General features: G+C 52.9%; 1 protein-coding gene across 2 annotated transcripts in view; it reads right to left on the bottom strand.

Annotated features, from left to right (window-relative positions):
* MYH14 (myosin heavy chain 14) overlaps positions 1-20,198 on the bottom strand; it is an 87,947-nt gene that overhangs the window by 49,775 nt on the left and 17,974 nt on the right. Inside the window, exons 4-11 of one of the 2 annotated variants that reach the window (XM_061139883.1) lie at positions 16,415-16,571; positions 14,850-14,877; positions 14,619-14,721; positions 13,890-13,913; positions 11,947-12,039; positions 11,494-11,557; positions 7,851-7,949; positions 6,770-6,910 (exon numbers count right to left, since the gene is read on the bottom strand). In XM_061139883.1, coding sequence (XP_060995866.1) covers positions 6,770-6,910; positions 7,851-7,949; positions 11,494-11,557; positions 11,947-12,039; positions 13,890-13,913; positions 14,619-14,721; positions 14,850-14,877; positions 16,415-16,571 — 709 coding nt within the window. The remainder of the gene's footprint in view (positions 1-6,769; positions 6,911-7,850; positions 7,950-11,493; positions 11,558-11,946; positions 12,040-13,889; positions 13,914-14,618; positions 14,722-14,849; positions 14,878-16,414; positions 16,572-20,198) is intronic. The other variant, XM_061139884.1, reaches the window with a different exon arrangement.

The raw sequence follows: 20,198 nt of genomic DNA, 5'->3' as shown, positions 1-20,198 counted from the left end.
CTGTGAAAAAATATTTTTTTTTTTTTGCCATAAAAGACATTACTGGGACAGTTGGCATAAGGTCTGTGGATTAGATAAACAGTACCCATAATGCCAATGTTCATTTCCTAACGATGACACCGTACTGCGTCTGTGTCAGAGTATGCACTGACAGATTCAGGGGGTGGTGAGATGAATAATGTGCCCCCCCCCCCCCCCCCCCCCCGCCAAATGTCCACAGCCTGAATCCTACGAATGTTACCTCGAAGGGAGAAACAGACTTAACTGATGTGATGAAATTGAGGATCTCAAGACAGGAGATGAATCTCACATTATCCAGGTGGGCCCTAAATGTGATCGGAAGGGTCCTTATAAGAGGGAGGCCGATGGGGCAGGCCACATGAGCAGCGGTTAGAGTGATACACTTTGTTTCTGTTTTCTATTTTTGGGCCCGGCCAGACAGCTTAAGATATCTTAGTTCCTCGACCAGGGATGGAGCCTGGGCCCCCGAGGTGAAAGCACTAAGTCCTAACCACTAGACTGCCAGGGAATTCCCAAGAGCACTGCATTTTGAAGATGGAAGAAGGGGCCACGAGCTAAGACATGTGGGTGGCCTCTGGAAGCTGAGAAAGACAAGAAAACAAATCTCCCTGGAGCCTCCAGAAGGGACCAACTCTGCTGACACCTTGATTTTAACCAGTCAGATTGATTTTCGACTTCTGACCAGGGGAGGGAACTACTTCTGGTCAGGGAGTAAACGTGTTATTATAAGCCACGACATTTGTGATCATTTGTATCAGCGGCCATCAGAAACTAACACGAAGGGTGAAGGGGTCCCTGGGCAACACCCCTACTCTCGAATGACTCAGAACAAGTAATTAGAGAGACAGACGAGCATAAAGTAGATGTAGCAAGTGGTGATGCTTGAGAAGGCTGGGAGAAGGCATGCAACAATTTTGTGGACTCTCTACTACTCTTGTGTAAACCTGAAATTATTCAAAATAAAGAGGGTTAAAAAAAAATCCCTGAGGGACTTCCCTGGTGGTCCAGTGGCTAAGACTGATTTCTAGTTGGGGACCCAGATTTCTAGCTGATTTCTAGTTGGGGACCTAGATTTCTAGCTGATTTCTAGTTGGGGACCTAGATTTCTAGTTGGGGACCTAGACCCCACAAGCCACAAGTAAGACCCAGTGTGGCCAAATAAATAAATATTCTTTAAAATCTCTGAAAACAGAAGTGGAGAGGGTGGTGGTCACTGGCTTGACAGCTTCAAGAAGTCTTGCTCTGAACGACACACAAGAAACTGCTAACTGAGGTGGCCTCCTGGGAGCCCAGGACACTGGAATAATCACATACCTTTAATTTTTTTTTTAATTTCATACCCTTTCAAATGTGAGACCTAGTCTGGGAAACAAAATCACTGCTGAGAAAAGAGTCTGTTTCTGGAATTAGACAGTGAGACTGCAGTGATGATCACACAGCCTTGGGAATATATTATTAATACAAATGCTGGGCTGTGTACTTAACAATGGTGAATTTTACTGGTATGTAAATGCTAGCCCTCAAAGGAAAAATGGAAAAGGCTTTGGTAGAGTTTGTGGGGCACGCTGGAGTGTGCAACAAATGTTCGTTTTTCCTTTCCACCTCCACCAAGGTTGTAACTCCTTGTCTACTGGCTCCTTACTCATCTTCTAACTGCTTCTAAGCCCTCCATCAATGGGTTTGTGAATGAACTTCAGCTTGCCACTTTAGGGGGGAAGAATTCCTTCCACAGTCATTGCTACTTTTGGGATTCAATCTAATCCCTTGTCAGGATCCTTGGTACACCCTGTCCCCAATCCTCCCACCGGCTCCAGCCCAGGGTCCCCTCCCTCCAATCAGCCAAGCCAACCACGTTCTCAACATGTGACACTCTCTTGCCCCCAGGCGTTTGCCCTGGGACTTCCCTCCTCCTACAGGTCTTCCAGCACTATACAGTCAATGGAATTCTCCAGGCCAGGATACTGGAGTGGGTTCCCGTCTCCAGGGGATCTTCCCAACCCAGGAATCGAACCCAGGTCTCCCGCATTGCGGGCAGATTCTTTACCAACTGAGCTATCAGGGAAGCCCGCTAGTACCATCTATACCTGCTTAATTCTTGCTGATCAACAGGGCTCAGCCAAGCGCCGCCCCCTCCAGCGGCTGCCCCGCCCCTCCCGAGACACCACGCCCCCGCCTCTCCAGCCCCCTGGCGTCACAGTCAACGCACCATGCACCTTCCAGGGGTCACTCCTCCACTGGATCGACTTTAATCTATTTGTGTCATTTGATGCTCCCTGGGTCTCAGCGCTCCAGAGGGCAGGGGAGCGCTGTTTTGGCCACAGTTTCTTTCCCCCAGTGCCTGCAGAGATCCGGCCCGCAGACTCCATCAGGCGTCGAATGAGTAAAGAATGAATGAATACACAGCAAAGGGCTCTCTTGCTGTGTGACCTTGGCAAGCAGGATGGCCTTCTGGACCTCGGGTTCCACCCCCTCCTCCTGCAGCACAGTGGGCGGGGCGGGGCTGGGGTCAGGGGGCTGGCTAGTCTGGGACAGCCAAGAATCCCAGAAACACTGGGAGGTTTTGGGGGGGGGGGGGGGGGGGGGAGGCGGGGCGGGAAGCAGAGAGACACCTCCCGAAAGATAAATAGATGAGGACATCTCCTGATAGACGGACAAGGCCACCATCAACTGAAAGATCATTCACCCTTAACGTCAGCTCAGGCCCGACTCAGACTCGCGTTCCCCCGGTGGCCTTTAAATGGCCTTTCACGGTTGGCTTAGCAACCTGCGTGGGTGCGGAGCACCTGGTGAACCTGACGCCTGAGGGTTGGCAGGCAGCGCTGGCTGGTGACTTCAGCCCAGCCGACCGCAAGCAAGCCCCGGCCTGCGACGGTGGGGGCGCGGGGCTGGCGATGCTCTGATGGCCTCACGTGAGCGCAAGGCCGCCTCTCTGCGTGCCAGGCTCCCTGCGCAACCTCCCCGGTGGCACTGGCGGTGCCAGTGTGGACGGGAAGTGAGGAGGGGATGGAGGGCCTCCCTCCACCGGCCTCCAGTGCTCTCTGCCCTGGACCTCCCGAGGGTGACCCAGAGGCACCTACCTGCCTCTCTGGGAAGGGATCACCGGCTGGCTTTGGAGTCAAACTGGGTTCTACCACCTCCTGGTCAACTGCAGTGACTAGGCAGACACCCCACCTCCCTGGACCTCTGTCTCCTTTTTCGTTTTTGTCTTTTGGCCGAATTGTGAGGCTCGTGGGACCTTAGTTGCCAGACCAGAGATCGAACCCAAGGCCATCCCAAACCTCCGAGTCCCAACCACTGGACTGCCAGGGTTAGGTGTGTCTCTCTCCTCTTTTGTCCAGAGAGTCTAGAGAAAAAAGTAAATAAAACCGTCTGACCCTACTCCTTGGAGGGGAGATACAAAAGCACACTGTTATGAGACCCCATCCACCTGCCACACCAGCAGAAGCAAAAGAGGGGACAACACTGGCTGCCGGCATCCACGTCCGGGAACAGGTGCGGCAGAGGCAGGGTTTGGAAACGAGCGCCCCCTTATGGACGGCGGCGAGGTCGAATCAGCACGATTCTAAAAACAGCGGGTATTTCCCTAGGGGGAAGGAAAACGGCGGTGACGGGATGGAGATTAGAGCTGAAGACCATGAAGCCATGAGCAGGCAATTGCTGGTGCCGGGGGATTCATGATCTTCAGGGGCTAGTGGTAGAAACGGGCAGGAGACCGCAAAGAGGCCCAAGTGTTCTTCTTGGGTCACTGAAAATGTTCTAAATTCATTTTGGTGATGGCTGCACAACTCTGTGAAGCTAAAAGCCACTGACTCATACACTTTAAATAGGTGAACGGTTTGGCATATGAATGATATCTCAAACAGTCGTTAAATGTCCGTCAAAGCTGGATAAAATTTAAAAATGGCACTTCTCCTTGGACTCAGAATTTCGTTGCTAAGAACTGATGCTGCAGTTCTGTTCACCTGTGAGTTCAAAGATCTACTTCTAAGGATGTTCTTGGGACTTCCCTGGTGGTCCAGTGGTTTAAGAATCCACCTGTCAATGCAGGGGACATGGGTTCGATCCCAGGTCCTGGAAGATACCCACATACCACGGGGCAACTATGTCTGAGCGGCACAACTACTGAGCCCGAACCCTAGAGCCCCTGCTCTGCATCAAGAGAGGCCACTGCAGTGAGAAGCCCACGCGCTGTAACTAGAGGAGCCGCCCCCAACCTCGCCGCAACTGGACTCACTAGACCCAAGTAGCAGTGATGACCCAGCACAGCCAAAAATAAAATTTTTAAATTATAACAAGAATACTTTGGGCCCCTTTTTGGGGGTAGGTGTCATCCCAACAGCAATGGGATGCAGTCACCTTAACAGTGTGTCTGCAAGGGGCAGACACGTTCCAAGAGTCACAGTTCATCAATACAGTGAAAGAGTACTGCAGGAGACGTGGGTTCGATCCCTGAGTCAGGATGACCCCTGGAGGAGGAAATGGCTACCCACTCCAGTATTCTTGCCTGGGGAACCCCACAGACAGAGGAGCCTGGCGCGTTACAGTCCACAGGGTCGAAAAGAGTCGGACACGACTGAGCACACACACATGCCTGAACCTCAGTCTTGGAACTGGAGAATAATGTGTGTCTTTTCTTTCGTGCCTAAGATATTTCTGGCAGGAGATGCAGGAAGCTTAACAGCGGGAAAACTAGGGCTCAGGGGGGCTGGGGGGAGACTCGGTTTTCACACGATGACCTTTGATCATATTCAGATTATGTCATTACACGCAGTCGGTGCTGCAAAATTTTTGTCTTAGGTTTGCAAAAATTGGGGCTGCTGGACGTGCCCACCACACCGCAGGAGGGTTACTTGAGGTGACCTGTGTCCAGAGGCCAGGAGGGACCTGAGGGGCCCAGGCCCCCACCATCACTTCCCTCCAGAAATTTGTCAGCTGCTCAGGAAGGAGAGCGGAGACACACAGGCGGGGCAGTTACGCAACCTGCGGTTGGGAAATCGAGCGAGGAGGCCTGGGACCCTGTGTCAATATGCCCGAGAAAGCCCGGCCTGTTTGCAGCCTGGGTGGACAGCCAAGCTGGCACTGGGTCTCCAGCCCTCCCCACTGGCCCTGGAGCCAACAATAGCTCCCAGGGCCTCCTGCAGCGCCGGAGACCAGAGGAGAATGAGACCCAGTCCAGCTCCCGCTCAGTCCTGGAAATCAGGGTCCTTCTCTACGGGACTGGTGAAAGGAATCACAGTTCATCCAAACAATGAAATGCCAGGCAGCCACAAAAAAGACTGAGATTTGCCCTCTACGTACATGTCACGGGTTGAACCCTGTCCCTCTGCTCCCTCCCAAAATATATTAAAGTCCTAACACCTGGGACCTCACAGAACGTGACCTGATTTGGGTATTGGGTCATTGCAGCTGCAATTATTTAAGTGAAGACGGGATTACAAGGGAGTGCAGTGACCCCTAATCCAAAATGACGGGCGTCCTATAAAAAGGGGAGATTGCAGACAGACGCGCAGGCAGGGAGGCGCGCCCCATGAAGCTGAAGGCAGAAATCAGTTGATGCTTCTACCAGCCAGGGGGTGCCAAGATTGCCAGGAAACCACCAGAAGCCAGGGGAGAGAAAGACAGCAGAATCTTCCAGGGCCAACCAACCCCACCGACACTCTGATCTCAGACTTCCCGCCTCCAGAACTGGGAGATGATTGATTTCACGTGTTCAAAGCACTCATTTGGGCTTCCCAGACAGTGCTAGTGGCAAAGAACCCGCCTGCCAATGCAGGAGATGTAAGAGACCCAGGTTGGATTCCTGAGTCAGGAAGATCCCCTGGAGGAGGGCATAGCAATCTACTCCAGTATTCTTGCCTGGAGAATCGCATGGACAGAGAAGTCTGGAGGGCTACAGTCCATGGGGTCTCAAAGAGTGGGACACGACTGAGCGACTTAGCACATACGCAAGGCACTTGTTTATAGTACTCTGTGATGGCAGCCCTGGCACAGTACTGCAAACGAACTACTCTCAGAACATACTGTTTGGTGAGGAAGGTGGGGCAAACAGCAGAACATGGGCTGATGAGCTGAGTATTTCACCCCAGTGCTCCAGGGCAGACTCAGGGCCAGTCAGGGTCTTTCCTGTACCCTCATTTCAGCCTCCTCCAGCCTCCAGTCCATCCTCTGCACAACCCAGAGCTGCTCCTCTGCGGCTCCCAGCCCTCCCATGGCTCCCTAGTGCCCTCAGAACAAAGTCCCCCGCCCCAACTGCCTCTGTGGCTTCATCTCCCCACCCACCTGGGTCACTGACTAATTGAGGCCATTAGAGAATTAGACAAGGATCTTTCTTTTTTTTCAGCCATACTGAGCAGCATGCAGGATCTTCGTTCCCTGACCACGGGTTGAACCTCTGCCCCTGCGGTGGAAGCCTGGAGTCTTAACCATTGGATCACCAGGGAAGTCCCTCGAGAAGTTTCAACGCCTCAAACACACCATGCCTTTCCTGCCTCAGGGCCTTTGCACATACTGTCCCCCCACCCCACCTAGTACGTTCTTCCCTGATAGCACCAACATACACATCTGAGCTCTCCAGACCTTCGTGCAAACATCACCATCTCACCATGTCCTTCCTGATCCCCTATTTAAAGCTCCCTCCCTCCTCCGTTCCCTGTTTCAGTTTTCAAACCGAGTCATGAACGGCCAGGTGCCCCTCTTGCCCGTGCAGTCCACCCCCACCCTTTACCAGGCCGGGCCTGGGCTCACTCACAGGTGATCTCCTCATGGGTGAATCCCAGGACCCGCAAGGACTCCAGTGTCTCCTGGAAGAGCTCGCGCTCCTGGCCCGGCGAGGACGACGGCCCGTTGGTCAGGAAGCGGTAGTGGGAGAAGGGCTCCAGGAGCAGGTCAGCTGTAGGGGTAACGGCAGGGGCCAAGGTCAAGTATGAGCCGCAGCGTCAGACTCATGTCCTGGCTTCCTAAATGGCCACCCGAGGACGAGCATCACTGCCCCACTAGGAACCTCAGTCTCTTCCTGTCAAATGAGTCGGGATCCTTTCTTCACGGGTATGGTGGGAAGGGCCGGCCATGAAGTGGGTACTTAGCACATTCTCAGACCTTTCCTCTTCCCTCCTTTCATAGTGATTCTCAAGACGCAGAACTGCCCAGAGCAGGTGAGAGGCGCCCACCGGCAGAAGCAACAGGGCTGCGGGCGCCCGAGTTAGCAGAAGCCACGGGACAGCAGGGCTCGGGCGGCAGAGTGCGTGTGGGTTCGGAAGCCACTGGGAGCAGAAGGCTGGGTGTGGAGGGATCAGGAGGCGGCCCAAGCTACAAGGTGGAAGGAGCCAGAACGCGAGGGAGCCGCAAGGCAGCGGGGCCGCCATAGAAGAGAGAGCCTGGGGGGGGTGGGCATTTCCCCACTCAGAGGGCTGGAGGGGCGCAGAGCAGGAGGCAGAAGGGGCCTCAGGCAGGAGCCGGGAGGCAGGAGCTCAAAAGCCACGCAAACCACGATCATCATCGGGAACCACGCGGCGGCAAAGCTGGATTCGTCACAGCACGCAGCTGGAGGAAGCGGAGCCCCGTGGAGGTTCAGGAGAGGATGGGCAGGAGCCATGTTGCCGTGGAGCTGGAGTGAGCAAGACCCAGCAGACAGCAGGAGCCAAAGGACAGCAGAGTCTAGGGGTGGCGGAAGTCGAGAGGCAGCGGGATCCGGGAGGCGAGAGAAGCCGCCACCCAGCAGGAGCCTGACATAGAGCAGGTGCTTGACAAAGGTTAGTGCCCCCCACGTCCTCCTCCCCAGGGGGCCCGCATGCAACTCGCACCCAGCCCCCAGGAGCCGAAGGACTACTGACCCTTGAGCTGCTCCCCGGCGCCTCCCAGCAGCTGGTAGAAGATGTGGAAGCTACACTCGTCCTTAGCCTGGCGGATGGCCCGTGACTTCTCCAGCAGGTCTGGGCGGGGGCCGAGTCAAGGTGCTGCAGAGGAGGGGACCCCCTTGGGAGGGTAGCCCTCCCCCCACTCTCTCATGGAATGATAGAGGCGCTAACAGACCTGGCGGGCAACCTAACTGGACCAGTAACTGTGGACATGCGTCACTTTAGCCCCGGGCACAGTTTCTTCACCTGTGCAAGGGGCCTGACGCTAACACCCATCATGAGTCCCTGAGGTGCTGTGGGGGTAAATGAATCACCATGTAGCCAACCCCTGAGCAGGTACCTGGTTTGTCATTTACCATGGATAAGAATGCTTCCTATCAGGACTTCCCTGGCGGTCCAATGGTTAAGACTCTGCACTTCCAGTGCAAAGGACACAGGTTTGATCCCTGGTCAGGGAACTAAGATCCCACATGCCATGTGGCGTAGCCAAAAAAAAAAAACCTCCTGTCATCATGACCCTCCCAGCCTCAGTTTCCCCGTACTGGGGCTTTCAGCTTCTCCCTTCTGGGAAAGCCAGATGGCTGGTTTACACACTAAAAATTGGCAAGATGCCTTAAAGGAAAATAAAACAATTGATATTTGGTGTAGCCATCTGTGTCCTATGCTCATGGACCACCAAGCACATGATACTTCCCAGGTGGCCCAGTGGTAAACAATCTGCCTGCCAATGCAGGAGACACAGGAGACACGGGTTCAGTTCCTGGGTCAGGAAGATCCCCTGGAGGACAAAGCGGCAACTCAGTATTCTTGCCTGGGAAATCCCATGGACAGAGGAGCCTGGCGGGCTGCAGTCCATGGGGTGGCAAAGAGTTGGACATGGCAGTCCAGTGGTTAAGACTTGGCCTTCCAAGGCAGGGGGTGAAGATTCAATCCCTGATCTGGGAACCAAGACCCCACATTTGCAGCCAAAAAACCAAAACATAAAACGGAAGCAGTGTTGTAACTAATTAAACAAGGATGTTAAAAAAAAAAAAAAGCCTTAAAAAATAATAGCATCTACCTCACAGGGTTACAGATACAAGGCACTGAGTTAACAGACGGAGAGTTCTCAGGGTGGCCCCAGGCACAAGGTCAACCCTCCAGAAATGTTGGTCATGAGGAATACTGGTGTAAAAGGGATCAATCCATCTTTTGGGGGTGTCACCAGCCTCGAGAGCATCAGCCCACAGCCTGGTCACTGGCCCTTAGGCAGAGACAGCCAGGCAGGAGAACCGTGCCCAGTGGGAGCAGCCTCAACAGGGTGGGGAGTGTGGACAGGAGAAAGTTAGCATTCAGAAGCTGACAGGGAAGACACAGGTGAAGAGAAGAGGCTGCTGGAGCCCTGGGGTTCATGGAGGCTCAGAGTGAGGATGGAGGAGGGGGCGGGGCAGAGAGAGCCCTGAGCTTTAAAAAGCTATGTGAGCAGGAAGCGCCATGAAGTGGGGTGATGAGCCACAAGAACTGTGGGGATCAGAAGCTGGTGGCTGCAGGGGTCACGAGACCTTGACCCCAAGGAAGTGGTTACCAGGCAGCAATAGAGTCTATGGGGCCAGGGTCTTGACAGCGAGGTCCCTGCTTCCTTACTCCCTAAGCCTCTATAGTGGTAATGAATCTGCCTGCCAATGCAGGAGATGCAAGAGACTCGGGTTTGATCCCTGGGTTGGGAAGATCCCCTGGAGAAGGAAATGGCAAGCCACTCCAGTATTCTTGCCTGGGAAATGCCAATGACAGACAAGCCTGGTGGACTACAGTCCATGGGGTCGCAAAAAGTCGGACACGACTGAACACACACACACAAGCTCTCTTAGGAAAAACTCTTTGCCAACACGCTGCTTCCCAATCTCTCCCTGGATGACAAAGAGAGGGGGCAGGTATGGGACAGTGAACTGACACCCCAGGGATGGAAATATGATTTGTTATTAATATTGTCCACATTGCAATTCATAATTATTAACCAATAATATTAACATATTAACATTATAAGGACAGTGCTAACTTAATCATTCATTTCTAATAAGGATACCTCATTCTTTTTTTTTTTTTTCTTTTGGCCCCTCCTTGCAGCGGCTTGTGGGATTTTAATTCCCAGACCAGGGATTGAACCCAAGCCCTTGGCAGTGAAAGCACCAAGTCCTAACCACTGGACCACCCACCAGGGAAGTCTCAGATAGTTCAGTCTTCCTTTTTTAAAAATAAACTTTAAACTGTATATCTATTTACTGGCTACACCGGGTCTTACTTGCAGCATGCAGGATCTAGTTCCACTGACCAGGGATCGAAGCCAGGGCCCCTGCACTGGGAACATGGGAGTCCTAACCCCTGGACCATCAGGAAGGTCCCCAGATGACTCATTCTTGAGTGCTTATGTGGCAGGAGCCGTACTAAGAATGGTACCTCACACTGTCCTTCAGACCCTTCAAGGGTAGGTTCTCTATGATTTGCCCCCTTCTACCGATGGGGAAACTGAGGCCCAGAGAGGGCTTAAGGGCCCCCAGCCTCAAAGCTACAGAGCTGGGATTCGAACCCCTGGCCGGTGTGATGTCTTCGCTTGTTCTCTTAAGCTTTGCACTCCTGGACCTTCTGGGTTCTATCTTGTAAATTTCTAGGGAGCGTTCCTGGCACAGGTGGAGAAAGTAGGACACAGCTTGGGGGGAGTCAGCAGGCTTGCAAGGCCCGTCTTTGGCTGGTGTCTGGGAATCTGAACTTCAGGAGGCCGACAGCAGGGGCTCCCTGCACATAAACTGTTTGTGTAAACCAACATGCTTTCTACTGAACATCTGTTTGCCTTCCCGGATTCTGAAATTTGGGTTCGCGCTGGGCAGGCGGTGCCTACGTGACCAGCCCCCAATAAAAACCCCGGGCGCCGAGTCTCTGATGAGCGTAGCTGGTAGAAAGCCTTTCACGTGTGTTGGAACGCCTGGGGATTAAGCATGTCCCACGTGACTCCACGGGGCCAGGGCCCTGGAAGCAGGTGCCGGCCCCCACACGCCTTCCGCTTTGGCTGCATCGTTTCTCTGTGCTCCCCGAGGCGAGGCTGGGAGGGCATTCTCTTAAAAGCTACGGGAACAGGAGAAGGAAACGGCAACCCACTCCAGAGTTCTTGCCTGGAGAATCCCAGGGACGGGAGCCTGGTGGCCTGCCGTCTATGGGGTCACACAGAGTCAGACACGACTGAAGCGACTTAGCAGCAGCAGCAGCAGCATCATGTTTAGTGCCAGATGAGTGATTTAGTAAGTTGTTGCTAATAACGGAGCAAATTCTGCAAACAATTTACCTTTATAAAATAATTAGGACAATAAAGACATTTCTATCCAAAAAAAAAAAAAAAATAAAAGCTACGGGAGGCCCCGCTGTCCTGCCCCAACATGGAGATGCTGCGCCTGCCCCTTCCTGAGGTTCTAGCGTCCCTCCCCTTCTGCAGAGCGGGAAACGGAGGCACAGGGTCGGCAGCAGGCAGCCAGGGTTCTGGGCGAGCGGGGACCCCTGTTTCCTATACGCGGTGAGACCCTGAGGGCCGCCCTCTATGACCGCCGCCGCTCTTCCCCGCCCCGGGCGCCCCCTCGGGGCCGTGAGAGGATACAGGTCTCGATGTTGGCGCCCACGATGTATCCGGCAACGTCGAAGTTGATGCGGATGAATTTGCCCTGCCAAGGAGGCGGGTGGAGGGCTTAGCCGAGGGTCCCGCGGGCCTGGGGGGCACCCCCAACCCACACTCACCCCTCCCAGAGTCAGCCTGTCTCTTGACTATCTCCCTCCATCTGAACCCCATCCCGATCATGAGGTTCCAACGGGGGCCGGGGTGGGGTGGGGGGGCGCCTCCCGGGGAGAACTAAAGGTCCACCCGCCTCTGACTTCCTTCCTTAGGACCCAGGTCCCCAGTTCCCCTTCATCCTTCAGGCCCAGGAGCCGTGGACCCCAGGTCCCTCCTCCCTCACGGACCCACACGTCCTGTCTCCCCCAGCTCCACCTTCCTTAGCTCCCAGCTCCCGTTTCACTAACTGGAGCCCAAACCCCTCCCTCCCCCAGCACTCACGAAGCGGGAGGAGTTGTCATTCTTCACCGTCTTGGCGTTGCCAAAGGCCTCCAGGACCGGGTTAGCCTGAAGAAGCTGCCGCTCCAGCTCACCCTGCAGGGGGTCGGGGGATGGCCCGTCAGTGGCGGGAGTCGGGGGCGGGGAGCGGGGGGCAGGTGGGCACTGGCCCCGCTTGGGTGGGGGGTCTGGCCGAGTGTCTGTGTGTGAGGGGGCTTTGTGTGTCTGTCTGGGCATGTGCCAGCCTTCCCGGATCTGGGCTTGCCATTCAGTCTGTTGTGAAGGGAATGAGGAAACTTCTCTAAGATCCATTGTCCAGCGGAAACAAAACAACAAAAAGCAAGTCGCAGGACAACACCTACAATGTGATCCTATTAATAACAACAACAAAAAAAAGAACTGAGAAAACAATACCACAGAACAAGACTCCCATATCTATAGGTATAGATACATGTTTGTAGACATTTAGAGAAAGGTCTGCAAGGATACACACCAAACTGTCAACAGAGTAAGCCACTCCAAGGAAACAGGACTGAGAGAAGGAAAGAGGAATTTCATTTTGTCTGGTTTGTTTGTTGTTGTTGTTACAGTGAATGCATACTCATGTATCACTTGTGGAACTAAAGAAAAATCTATACCATCTATGTAACTTTCTTCAAACTGTCTGACACATAGTACACATTCAAGAAATGGTAGTGTCCTCCCCCAATCAGGCTAACCCTTGAGTGGGGATATTTTTTTTTTCAAGACAGCAATTTTTAAAAATTGAAGTATAGTTCGTTTGCAATATTGAGTTAGTTTCAAGTGTACAGCAATGTGATTTGGATATATATATACTTTTTTTCTGATTCTTTTCCCTTAAAACTTACAAAATATTGACTATCTTTTTCTATGAAAGTACTAGTTGTGCAGTTGTGTCCAACTCTTTGCGACCCCGTGGACTGTCAAGGCTGTCAAGGCTCCTCTGTCCATGGAATTCTCCAGGCAAGAATACTGGAGTTGGTTGCCATTTCCTCAGGGGATCATCCCAACCCAGGGATTGAACCCGTATCTCCCACATTGCAGGCAGATTCTTTACTGAGACAAGAGGGAAGTCCAATTGTTCCCTGTGCTATATAGTAAATCCCTGTTGTTTATTTTATATATGGTAGTAAGCATCTGTTAATACCTACTGCCAATTTATCCCTCTGCAGGCCCCCCTGGCTAGAGATTTTATTCTGAGCTTCCCTACAGCCACTTCGGTGACAGAGCCAGGAACACAGTAGGTGCTCAATACACAACAATCCTCTTCCCCTCTTTCCTAGCCAGGTTCTCAAAGATTCTGACTATTTATTTAAATGCCCTCTGAGCCCTCAGACACTAGCCTGAGCTGGGTGTACACAGTAGGCCTACCTATGATGAATGGCAGTGTGGATCACTGGGCTGTGTGAATGTGTGGTGTCTGTGGGCTCTGTCTACATACATTTAGCAGATCAACAATAAGGGGTAGTTATAGGCTCTGGGTTGTTTCCCATTGGGATCTGCGGCCGCTCTGCACAGAAACAGGAGGGCTAATATACACAGTGATGTGGTAGGGTCTGCACATGCACAGTAGGACCACACTAAATGGTCCTGGGTGTGTGCACACAGTTGTTCAATCGCTAAGCTGTGTCTGACTCTGCAACCCCATGAACTGCAGCACACCAGGCTTCCCTGTCCTTCACTACATAGTCGGGCTGCCATAAGCAACAGTGGGGGGGCCCTGGGTGTGTGCACACAGTAGGGCTGCAGGAAATGACAGTGTGGCGCCTGCTGTGCACATAGTAGGACTATCAAAAGTGACAATGTGGTCTCCGGGCAGGGGTGACCATCAGTGCCTTGGGACCTGTCTGCCAGGAAGACTGTGGGTTGGGGTGACCGGGTTGTATGAGGGGTGGCAGGACTCGAGGTGATTCCCTGCTACTCACATAAGACACGGCGCTGGCGGAGGCCTGAGGAGGTCACAGGACACGAGACAGGGACCGGGACACGGCACATGGAACATGGACAGACACACAGGTGAACTTGAGGTTGAGGGAGGGGGCAGGGGGTGGGATGGAGAGACAAGGGGCTGGGGAAACTGGCCGTGTGGAGCGGGGTGCCTGGGGGTGGGGAGTGGGCAGCGGCCCCATCACCTGGGGTTTGAATCTGGGCTAGCCCTTCCTGGGCATGTGGCCTTGGACAACCGACAACCCACCCCAGGTGTGACTTTGCTTTCCCATCTTTAATGCAGGAAAAACCACATCCACCTCACTGGGGTGTTACAGTAATGTAAGTCAAAGGACTAGGGCTATATATAAATGCTCACTTACAAAGCAAACCTGGGCACTGCAGGAACCTAAACAGGCCAGACACATAGTGGGTGCTCTGGGATGTAAGCTCCTACTATGTGCCAGAGGCACTGTTCCAAGTGTCAACGAGGCCAAGGACTGGCTGTTGCAATTTTTGTGTCCAACCTGCCTCGGCTCCCAGCACTATATATCAGGCACACAGTAGGGATTCGGGGGGGGGGGGGTGCAGGGGGAGCCAGGAGAAGGCCTACGACTGTGTTATTCCATGAGAGAGGCAGGGAGTTAGTTACAAGGGGAAGCAGAGCCTGAGAGGGAGGGAGCATCTGGTAGCAAGCTCTAGAGTACGTCCCAAGGCAGGTCACTTACCGGGACACCAGGTTCCTTCCGGCCCTTTGGTGATGATGCCACGTGGGCGAGGTACTGGATGACTTTCTTGGTGTTTTCTGTCTTCCCAGCCCCAGACTCCCCACTAAGAGGGGGCACAAAGGTAAGCAAAAAGGGTCAGCCCAAGTCACCAGCTAAGCCCCGTCCATTCCAAGCAGAGCCACGCCCAACCGGGATCCCACTTCCTCCAGGGAGTCCTTCAGGATTACTCACGTGCAGAGAATGGACTGGTCCTCACGATCTGTAGGGGACAGAGGGGGACAGGTCACCTGGGAGGATTTCTCCAGCGAGATGCTGGCCACCCTCTTTTCAAAATCCTTCCTAAGGGCTAAGGAAAAGCTGGGTTTTTTGACATATGATCCTCCTAGATTCTAATACCTGACCCTGACTCAGCCTCTCTGGGCTGTGTGACTCTGGGAAAGCAGCTGTCCCTCCCTGAGCCTCAGTGTCCTAACCTGTAAAATGAAGACAACAAACTCCAACCAAACAGAATGTAATTCATTCAACAAACTTCAATTTGAGCCCCTACCATGTGCCACCTTGGGCTGAATGATGAGATTCAAAGATGTGAGGGTGAGATCCTAGACCCCAGGCTCAGCCTCTAATAGCAAACAGGCCACAGAAGGTAGTGATGGTGACTGATGGCCCACTGGGGGGTCATCTGCCCAACCTGAGGGCAGAGAGCACAGCTCAGTCCCCACCATCTCCTCCTCCATTCATCCTGGATCTGACAAGTTGCTGTGTTAGTCACTCAGTCATGTCCGACTCTTTGTGACTCCAAGGACTGCAGCCCGCCAGGCTCCTCTATCCATGTGATTCTCCAAGCAAGAATCCTGGCGTGGGTTGCCATGCCCTCCTCCAGGGGGTCTTCCCAACCCAGGGATCGAACCTGGGTCTCCCTCATTGCAGCCAGACTCTTTACCATCTGAGCCATCCCCTCAATAAATCCACACAGACCACCTACTAAGTGTTAGACACCAAGTGGGAACTGGCGAGGTCCCTGCCCCCATGGAGCATCGGACTGTTGAGCCTCTCCCTAGGCTTTCTGACTCTGCAGGTCAAGAGTAAAGGCCAAGATGACATTTCGAACAAGTTCCCAAGTGATGCTGAGAGCACTACACTCTGGGAACCACTGCTTTGTAAATACAGCTTATATGCTGCCTACTATTAATGTCATATGATAGAAAGATACAAACTTTAAAATGTTTAATATGTTTTTAAATATTTAATTTAATTTAAATATTTATTAAAATAGATGACCTACAATATATAGATAATGAGTATATTATGTATACTACATGGAATCATGGAATTTTGCCTGGAGTGATCAATTGTCATGGAGTAAATGGCATCCCTCTGATGGATATCCTTGTGCAGTGCACAACCTACCCAGCTATACATGGCAAACCCATGCTACCCATTGTCTAAGGGGTGGCCATTCAGTCATAACAATGTAGATCATGTCAGTAACATAAATGTTGAATGAATGAACACTCTTAAGAGTCACTGTTTCAAGAGGAATTTTTGTAGAAGCCTGGAACCAATGAACTTCCAAATGATACTTGTTGAGGAGACGGGTAAACAAAGAGGCAGATGAAAAGGGGCCTGCCTGTCTGGTAGGAGGCAGAACCTTGCCCACTCAGCCCTCCATTTGTGTTCCCTCCTGCCCCACAAAGAAGCCTCGCAGAGTCTGGAATCCTTGAGCTGACATCTAGTCCTGACCCCCAGCCCAGTCCCCATTGAAGAGGCACCTCAAGCAGCCCCTGCCCCACACTCACCCTGAAGCATGCTTCGGTAGGCTCCCTCCGTCACTGCATACACGTGGGGCGGCACTTCATGGCGCTTCTTGCCCCGGTACATCTCCACGATGGCCTCCGTATAGATGGGAAGCTGCTTGTATGGGTTGATGACCACACAGAAAAGGCCGGAGTACGTCTGCAGCGGGCAAGAAAAGAGAGGGCCTCAGCTAGCTGCCTGCCTGCGACCCAGGGGCAGACAGAGTTGCCATGTACAGCTGGGCAGGTTGTGCACTGCACAACAACATCCGGCAAAGGGACTGCCGTTCACACATGACAATGTAGATTTAAGCGTTTGTTATGGTTTCAGGCTGATGGTTGAAAAGAAGCTTTCCAAACTGCACAAAGGTGCTGTATGAATGAGGATTCACAAGGGGAGAGAATGGAGGCTTTGTAGCCCTGTCACTGCTTGGACTCACTGTAGCATCATTCTTTTAAAATAACGAAGGACCGGAAACGATCTGGATGCATGGGCATACAATGGATTCCTATGAGGTTTCTGGCATCTACAGACAGAGAACTATCTCCAAAACAATATCACAGAGAGGAAACAAGGTAAGAACTTTGCAAGAACACTTTTCCAAATCTGCCTGAATACACATGGAATATTTCTGGAAGAGTGCTTCCTGTATCTGCAGCCGCTGAAACTTGACGGGACCATGTCTGCGGTTTCTGTTGATAACAGACTCGCGGGACCTGCCTCCACGACGGTCTTGGTGGTTCCCTCTTATTGGAGGACATGCTAAATTTCAGGTTTGAGGTGCGCGAAAATAAAGATCTAATTTTTTTTTTTTTGCATCCAAGTTCATGGATGCCCTGAATTTGTCCACACACCTGCTGGGCCTGAGTTCAGGACCTGGCAATCATTTAAGCACTGTTCCAGCTCTAACAGAGCCTCAGGTCGACGAGAGACAGGACGGGTCAAGGCAGTTAGACCGGCTAGAGAACTAGCTGACCACCTAGCTAACACAATCCAGAGAGCTAACTAGCTAACTTAACTGGATTAAGCTAGCTAATACAGCCAGAGAGTTGCTTAGGGGCTCAGCTGTTGTTTAGTTGCTCAGTCATGTCCGACTCTTTGCAACCTCATGGACTGTAGCCCACCAGGCTCCTCTGTCCATGAGATTTCCCAGGCCAGAATACTGGAGTGGGTTGCCATTTCCTTCTCCAGGGGATCTTGCCCACCCAGGGATGGAATCCATGTCTCCTACACTGGCAGGCAGTTTCCTTACCACTGAGCCACCAGGGAAGCCCCAGGGTCTCAGCTAGTTAACTATGAAACCAACTAGCCACTTAGGCAGCTAGTTAGCTACTTAGCGAGTTAAATGACCAGCTGTTTACTTGTCCATTGATAGCAGAACTGCTTTAAGCTCCCAGACAACTTGAGCTTCTCAAGTAGAGTGAGGGTGTGGCCACCACAGGCTGCCCGGTGCCAAGTTTTTAAGGATGGGAGGGTGGGTGGCCAGCCCGGAGCAGAACAACCGGTTTGCTGGGTGTCTGCCCGCCCCGCCAACAGCTCCCCGGAGCTCTCAAAGGGCGGGGCGGCCGGACCACATTCCCAGGGAGGGTATCTCATGGCTGCTGGCGCCCCGGCCCCCACTTCTGGCTGGCGGAGGAGCCCACCCCCTGCACCCCCATCCCCGTCCCAGCCCCCTCCTGCCAGCCATACCTTGTCACTAGCGTGACACCCTAGAGGAAACCTAAGCTGGCTGCCAGGGCCAGGGGGCAAAGGGCTGAGGCCGGTGCGCCTAGAGAGGGCCGGGGGCACCTGAGTGGCCGCTGCACAGCTGCAGAAACCTGGCGGGAAGGGCCTGGAGCAGGACTCTGCAGGAGGACCCACCAGGTCCAACTCCCCGATGCCACCGCCCCACCTCAGCCCAGCGACTCTCGCCTCAGTCTCGGTTTCCTCCCTGAGAAACCCTCCCCACCTCATTACAGAGGCGGTGGGGATTAAGGAAGATAATGAATAAAAACCAGACAGCCCGAGGCAGGGCGGGCAGTAAAAGGCGCTCCTGTCATGGCGCCGAGATGCTCAGGTTCCCAGCCCACCTGGGAGCTGAGAGTTCACTCACTCAGGTGCTGCGTCACACCACGTTTCCAGCCTGTGTGACTTGACTCCAGGTGTTTGCCCGCTCCGAGCCTGAGTTTCCAGCTCTGGAGAAATGGAGCTCGGAACCTCCACCATCTAGAAGGATTCTGAGAGTGACACAATGCCAAGCATCTTCAGGTGCCTCCCGGAGCAGAGGGCAGTATCCAGCAGATGAGGTCCCCTTCTGCCCTGGGCATCCCAGGGAAGGGACCACACAAGGCCAAATAGCCTATGAGCGGCAGGAACTGGGTTTCTGGAATCCCGGACACCTCCCTCTCCCTTTCCACTGGGAAGAACTGTCATTCCCTTTGGCCAGTTAGTATTTACTAAGCATGGCCTGAGGACAAGCCGGGTGGAGCTTGAATCCGAATCTTCTAGCTGGGAGGCTTGAGCACATACCTTAACTTTTCCGGGTCCCCTTTTGATCACACGGGGATGGGAACAGTGCTTCTATAGAGGGCTTCGGGGAGCTACCCACAAGTTCATGTTGCAAGTACCGAGCTAAGCATGGGCCCTGGAGCCCTGAGTGTGCTTATTTATTTAGTTACTCAATTATGTAGTATCTCGAAGCATGCAGGATCTTAGTTCCCTGGCCAGGGCTCAAACCCGCACCCGCTGCAGTGGAAGCGTGGAGTCTTAACCACTAGACCACCAGCGAAGTCCCTGGGCATGCCTAATACGTTAGCTGTTAACTACTCCTGGGCCAATGTCTTTTTCTCTCCAAGCCGTGGGCAAAGGAGGTGATAAGCCCTACCTCACAGCCGTATGTGGAGCAGGGGTCAACCAGATCATCCTGAAATGAAGTTTAGTATCTCCAGCACCTCATGGAGAAAGCAGGCCCTCCCTGAGTGCTAATGATTGTTGTTAAGGCCCAATTTGTTTCCTGTCTGGGCTTCCAGAAACTTCCATCTCACTTTCATTTGTCAGGCCCCAATTCTCTGACTCTCAGACCAGAGCCTTCACTCAGGCCTCACCATTTTCACCCCTGAACGTTCCCAACAATCTTCCCACTATGGTGGATAGAATGGGGGGTCTGGAGTCAGACAGCCTGGGTTCAAACCCCAGTTAAGCTGGTTGGTAGCTGGTGGGGCATGGCCTAAGTCTAGGCCCCTCTCTGAGGCTCAGTGTCCCCACCGACAGAATGGGGATGATAGGAGATACCCTACAACTTTGCTGTGAGGGTTCAGAGTTTGTATTAACAGGAAAGGGGTGGCTCAGGGTTTGGGGTGCCTCTCTGATCCCCTGACTTTGACGAGGTCCAGGGCAGTGGCCCAGACAGAGGCTCACAGAGCTTCCATGGCTCACAAAGGCAAGCGAGGAATCCTAAGGGCCTAACACAGGCTGCAGAACGTGTCACCTCAGTGCAGGGCCAGACAATCCTGCAGTCAAATCCCACCCCTGCCACCAAAAGCTGAGGAGCCCTGAGCCAGCCACTAGTCCCTCTCACAGCCTCAGTCTCTCTCCCAAACAGGAGTCAGAAATCATAAAAATACCCTCATCTTGTGCTTGTGACCCTTAATGTGGTGGATACTGAGGCCAGCTTATTTATTTTTATTTTTTTGATACATCTCATCATTTAGTGACATATTCTTTTATTACTTTCATGAAAGTTTTGTGGTTTTTAAAACATATAAAACCAGCACTTTTCCTTTTATGGTCTTAGCAAGATATTCTGTG

The sequence above is a fragment of the Dama dama genome, chromosome 4 (assembly GCF_033118175.1).
Source record: "Dama dama isolate Ldn47 chromosome 4, ASM3311817v1, whole genome shotgun sequence".
In the NCBI taxonomy this organism is placed as follows: domain Eukaryota; kingdom Metazoa; phylum Chordata; class Mammalia; order Artiodactyla; family Cervidae; genus Dama; species Dama dama.
This window is presented reverse-complemented; position numbering and strand designations above follow the sequence as displayed.